Here is a 5928-nt window from a genome sequence, read left to right as displayed (position 1 = left end):
ACTGTGGAAGAAAACCTGCACACGCGTCTTTGGAAGGATCTGCCGCCTGCGGAGCTCCAGTGAAATGCTGCTGTAGGAATGTTACGCTGCAAACCGTCCAGCCGAGCAAGTCGTCCAAACTAAACCTGATTGTTTAAATCATCCACATATTTCTAATTATGTTTCAAGAGTTAAAATAGCGTTTTAAAGCTGTATATATCACACAGTAAGACTGCTGCATCTGTCGGTTTGGAGGAAGACGATCATTTCTGCCGTTGGGGGTGTACTTACTCTTTAAAGGGAATGTTTGTGTCGTTGCAATGCAACAAAAATGATCGTTGTTTTAGAGAAAAGATTCTTTAAAGATTCTTTAAACACGTTTTGTTCTTATTCAAGTTCAGTATTTTAAAGTCTGGACCCATTTTTCCTATGTTTTTGTGTCTTTGTGACTAAAAGGAACAAGTATTTTTAAAACTGGTCTACTTTTGAGCAAGAGCGCTACAGACGGCAGAAATAGTTTGTCATGTGAACTCTCAAGGCATGTTTCCACCTAAAGTGTTTGTTTTTGTCATTGACGGGCAGACTGTTATTGTAACAGGCCGACGGATCCCTACAGAGGTAGATCCCTTTGATAAAAAGCAAGATCCTTTTTGTTAAACCAGAAACAGCCAAAAATTGCTATCGCCAAACTCATGAGACTCCATTTAAATAAATAGCGATTTTATCATCACACACTTCCTTCAAAGTCAACAGAAACGAAATAAAACTCACAAAAGCAATCTGTGCTCCTCGTTTCACCCTTCATTCACACGGTTAAAGTGAAAATACGATGTTCTGTACAGTCTGGCGAGTTTGGTGATGGCGATTTTGGGGCGTCTTCTGGTTAAACAAAAAAAGAGTTGACTCCTAAACAAAAAGTAGGCATCCTTTCCATAAACTGATGGACAATAATAATAACAATAACTCAATATCTCAGCCTGTCAGTCGTAAACACGAGCACTTTTCATTGAAATAAACTGACAGTATGAACATGAGTCGATACATCGCACCACTGCCTGCTGCCTGGACCAATGTCAAAAACTCATGTTCCCGTTAGACTTTTAGAGCACAAAACATGGAAAAATAAGGGCCAAGTTAGAAAATACTGAAATTAACCTTTAAGAGTGGGCTATTAGTATATGTAATGTTCTATTGCAGTATAGTTTATTTTCTGTATAATTAATTACAAAACTGTTTATGGACAACATGACCAGACAGGAATGTTAGATTTTTGCTAATCCTGGGATCCTTATATTGTTTTACCATATGAAAGCATTGCAATATGAACTTAACAATTCATGGAAATTTGGTACCAGCTTCAATTCAAAACTGTTCTCAAAACTCAGCCGTGTCTGCATCTGAAACTAAATTCTCCAGCCACACTGGGTCCATTCTCTTGCAGACATATCTGTTTAACCATCTTCCAATTTAAATTCAACTTTGCCTCAGAGGTGCACAGGTGTTGCAGCAGTCCGTCTGATGCAGGCGTTTGGACTATTAGAAAAGACTTTAGCTTGAATGACTTGTGCAGCCGGACAAAGTCTGTAGTGTAAAAGTAAATTGGCAGTTAAAGGGAACATGGGAGCACCTTCCAGAATTCGTTCGCATTGGAACGAGAGTGGCATCAATAAGACAAAGTCGAGTTCAGTTCGCCCTGCTTTAGTTTGCACAGGCACTTGTGTGACCCTCAAAGTCGTCGGCAAATCATTCGAAACAATCAATCACAAACTTGAAATGCTTGAGACGAGTACAGTTGCATATTATTTACAGTGAACGGATCAATCATCCTGGACAAAGTTTGTATAGAAGGTGAAGTCCCAGAGTTTTCAGAGCAGAGGAAAAGGCTTTAGGCTTTAACTATTTTCTTTTCTTTACCTTCTCTGCTTCTTTTTTTTTACATTCAGATGTGTAGATGCGCTTCTCTTAAAGTCACATTCTCACACATTAACAGACACGAACAAAAACCTCAGTAACAAACAGCCCCATCCTGCAACATCTGCATCAGGAAGAAATGAACCGTTTTATTCCAAAACATTAGACATCGCTGTTATTTTGACCCTGGACTAAGACATGTGGGTACTCTTTTGGATTTTGCTGTTGAACACAAAATTGAGTAATCCTAAATGCACTTAAACAGATTGTTTCTATGTCAAATAAAATATTGTTAATCATGTAGATGTTATCCTGTAAACCTTAGATTCGAGGTTCTTGATCCCTTCACGGCTTCAGGAGGCAAATTAATTCATGAAATGGTAAATTATGTTAAGGTTAATGAAGGTTAACTGTAGGTTAAATGTTGGCATTATATGTTCCCAATATGTTACATTTTAAGCTTTTTTGTAGCAGAAACGTTTAAAATCTGCGTTGGTGTTGTTAGCTTTATGCACTAGAACCACTCGGTTATAGTAAGAAAAGGATAATGTTTAGCCATTTTCGGTGGCACAGTTTTGTCAGGAAATACAGCCACGTTTCATATAAAACAGCTACTTTTTGTGGCGCTACCCTGGTGGAACAATAGTGGTGCATCTCCTCCTAAAAAATTGTTTTTTTGGTCTCAAACAGTAATCTGCATGAGCCTGCAGCTTTGCAGTCACGTCCTCAGTGATTCACCTTCACCTCCTGATGAAGAGTCAGCTCATATACGACGTCATTTTAAAAACATAAATATGACACATATGAAAAGCATAAAAGTAACATATTTGAGTATTTGTAGAAATGTACAATGCCAACATTTTTTTTTCTGGCAGCTGAGCTGGATAACTTCCGAGTTTTGTAAGTCTGCTCGGCCTTATTACAAAACTCATGGTTTCGTAAAAATTACACGACTCGTGTAGCTTGTTTGTTGGAGAAAGCTTCGAAAAGCTGACAAACAAAGAAATTTGATTGAAATTTCTGAAAGTTGAGTTCAGCATGTTCACTCTTCTGCGCTCGTGTTCTGATTGATTGTGAGCGTCATCCCTTAATTTTCTCTCATCCTGATAATCTAATATTTTTAGGTTGTTTCTTGTAGTTGGTTTGTTTTACACTCTCACTCTTTGACGCTGAGAAATGGTTCAGGTTGTTTTTCTGTGTGTGAACTGTAGCAGAGCTGAGCCTGAACAGCTGATCCTTCCAGCATGAAATGATCTGCTTTCGTTAAAAGTTGTATCAGACGCGGATGTTTAATGTTTTGGAATGAAACCAGTCAAAAATAATAATTTGAGCTGATTAACATGAAGAGCATTGTGGTTTGTCTCCAGCATTCACAGAGTCAGTCTGACATGTCAGATGTACGAGCTGCTCTCTCCAGAGCGCCGAGGATTGGCGTCCATGCGCGGCCAACGGCGGCCACGCTCGACCGTCCGCGGCACTCCGGCAAGTGGCCTTAAGGTGAAAGGTTAAAGGGGCGGAGTTCACCAGGCGCTGCACTGGCTGCCGTGGCTGCTGACGGACTGACAGTTGCTGTAGCGCTTCTTGACGATCATGCTGATGTAGGCCTTCATCAGCTTGGCGATGTCCATCACCTGCAGAGGAAGAGGAGGAGGAGCGTCAATGCGGGTCATGATATTCAAAGATTAAAGGTTGGTGTTTGGTTTCTTTTTCTGCATGCTTTCTAAATTTGTGAGGATTTAGTCACATCAGCATTTATTCCGATACAACCATCAATAAATTCATGCGTGCTTTTAGAGTTGACATGTGAATAGGAGCCACTGGTTAACCGTTAAATGATTTCAGTTCTAATAAATGTCCTTCACAAAATGTAAATAATTTATTTCAACATCAAGAAACCAAGAGGTATCTGTTGTACGAACCATTTGCGTTTCAAACACCAGCTCTCGGCCCTCCACGGCGATCTTGTAGGCGTTGGCCAGCGGCGCTCCAAAGGAGAGAATCTGTTCATACGGGAAAACCTCCAGAGGCCACGGCTCCCCTCGCTTGTACACCGATATCGCCTCACGACTCACGCCCAACCACAGCTCGGCGGGGAACGTGCCGTCCCGACACTAAAAGACAAGCAGAAACAAAAAGCATGAGGGCTGGCCTTTATCGTGCTTCGGCTCAGATATCTGAGATGGAGGAAGGATTCAGATCTTCAGTAAAAGTAGCAACACCACAGAGCAGAAATACTCAGATACAAGTAAAAGTCCTGCACTTCAAATACTCAAGTAAAAGTACAAAGTATAAGTCTGTGTAAAGTATCAAAAAATAAAATGGCCTTTTTGGAGAAAAATCCATTTTCTCTTACTGAATTATAATTGGTAGAGTGAAAACGGAGAAGACGAAGGGCCAACGAAAGCAGAGTGAACTCTAATAACAATGTTTCAGTACAAATACCTTCATCAGGTTATCACAAAGTATTTTCTTGAATCCCCTGATATAAAAAATAAATAAATGAATTCCAATAATTCTAAACACCAACTGTCACTTCTTTAAAAAAAAAGCAACAAGAACAACTGAAATAATATAATTTCCTTAAATCTGACAGCAAATATTCAAATAAAGGATCCACTAAATAAGCAAACAAATGAAAAACGTGACATTATTTCTGTCCTCACCTCCACGTTGAACAGCGTGGATCCGTATCCCTGCCACTCCTTCACCACAGCCATGTATTTGACCATTGCCTGTTCCTGGTTCATCCCCTGCAGCTTCTTCCACTTGTCCATCACGCTGGTTCTCACCGCCGCCGCCTCCTCCCTCATCCACGCCTCGAGGCTGTTCTCCTCCTCCAGCTTCTGCCGACTCACCGAGCCGCTCCTGAAGCTCCGCCTCAGCGTTCCTTCCAGGAAGCTCGAGCGTTTCCTCTCTGACGTCCCCGAGCGTTCGGCCACCGAGCCGGTGCCCGGAGCGAACGTCTTGGCTGAGTTCTGGACCCGGGCCCGCAACCGCACCATGGGGAACACCTGGGACATTTCAGGGACGTTGGCCTGGGAGCTGTGATCGCCCAGGAGGTACTGAAGTCTGAGGGCGGCCAGGAACTGAAGAGTCTCCTCGGGGCCCGGATACTGACCACGAATGACGGCTTCATGGGCCTGAAGACAGCAGACACAGAAAATACAACATCAGACAGCTTCCACATCAACTGTCCCAGTAAGTCCATTTTTTTAAGCTTGCTTTTTGAAAGTACAATACAAAAAGAAAAACTGGATTTATTATGAAGTGAGATTTGAGCCAATGATAAAAAAGATTGCAATACTGATTGTCATACTACAGATTATACTACAAGTTTTTGGATGTCTTACTCTGAGGAATACAAAATTGTGAAAACCTTTGGGCATAACTTTTTGCAAATGTTTGTGGAACAGTTCAGTGTTAGTCTAAGTTAATGTTTGTGCCAAATTTAAAGGAATTACCTCAAGGTGTTCTTGAGATATCACGTTCTCAAGAATAAGATGGACTTAATAGTTAGCTGAAACCCTGTTTTCTGTCAGTTTTGCTGGTTTTTAATTGCGGCTGCAGATTAGCTGATAAGCTCAGACGGATCATCTGTCAGTCAGACGGCTCTCCATGAAGGAAAACGCGTGTTTGGTTGTGTCTTACCTGTTCAAACATGAAGGCAAACTCCACGCTGTCTTTGGGAACGTTGTCTGTGTCCAGGAAGCAGTAGAGCTTGAAGTAAAACTTCCAGCCGGTGTTGTGTTCGTCTGGGCTGGCTGAGAGCCTGGAGACCAGAGAGACTTTTTAGGACTGGCAGCAGAAAACACTCGTCTGCTTCACACACAAAAACATACACTTCCAAACGCTCGCAGGCACGGCGGCGCTTACTTTTCAAACTTGGCGAGCACGTCGGCCACCACTGTGCGGCTCTCGATGGCTTTCTCTGTGGTGTCGTTGTGTTCAAACAGAGCAAACATGTTCCTGCTGTCCTCCATGGCGAGGCCTCGGATCAGCTTCTCCACCACCTGACACACACACACACACACACACACA

The 5928-nt window shown here is 42.1% G+C and overlaps 1 protein-coding gene across 1 annotated transcript; it reads right to left on the bottom strand.

The window, feature by feature from the left end:
• Positions 1 to 895: 895 nt before the first annotated feature.
• Positions 896 to 5906, bottom strand: LOC121964598 (unconventional myosin-X-like; the record flags this gene model as incomplete). The annotated part of the gene is made up of 5 exons (XM_042514803.1): positions 896 to 3521; positions 3810 to 4001; positions 4554 to 5030; positions 5539 to 5659; positions 5764 to 5906. Coding segments are annotated over 5 exons (1044 nt in total), but the record flags the coding sequence as incomplete, so codon positions are not given.
• Positions 5907 to 5928: the final 22 nt, after the last annotated feature.

This window comes from Plectropomus leopardus, unplaced genomic scaffold (genome assembly GCF_008729295.1).
Source record: "Plectropomus leopardus isolate mb unplaced genomic scaffold, YSFRI_Pleo_2.0 unplaced_scaffold16281, whole genome shotgun sequence".
NCBI classification, from domain to species: domain Eukaryota; kingdom Metazoa; phylum Chordata; class Actinopteri; order Perciformes; family Serranidae; genus Plectropomus; species Plectropomus leopardus.
Note: the sequence above shows the minus strand (reverse complement) of the source record. Positions and strands in the feature narration are given on the sequence as shown.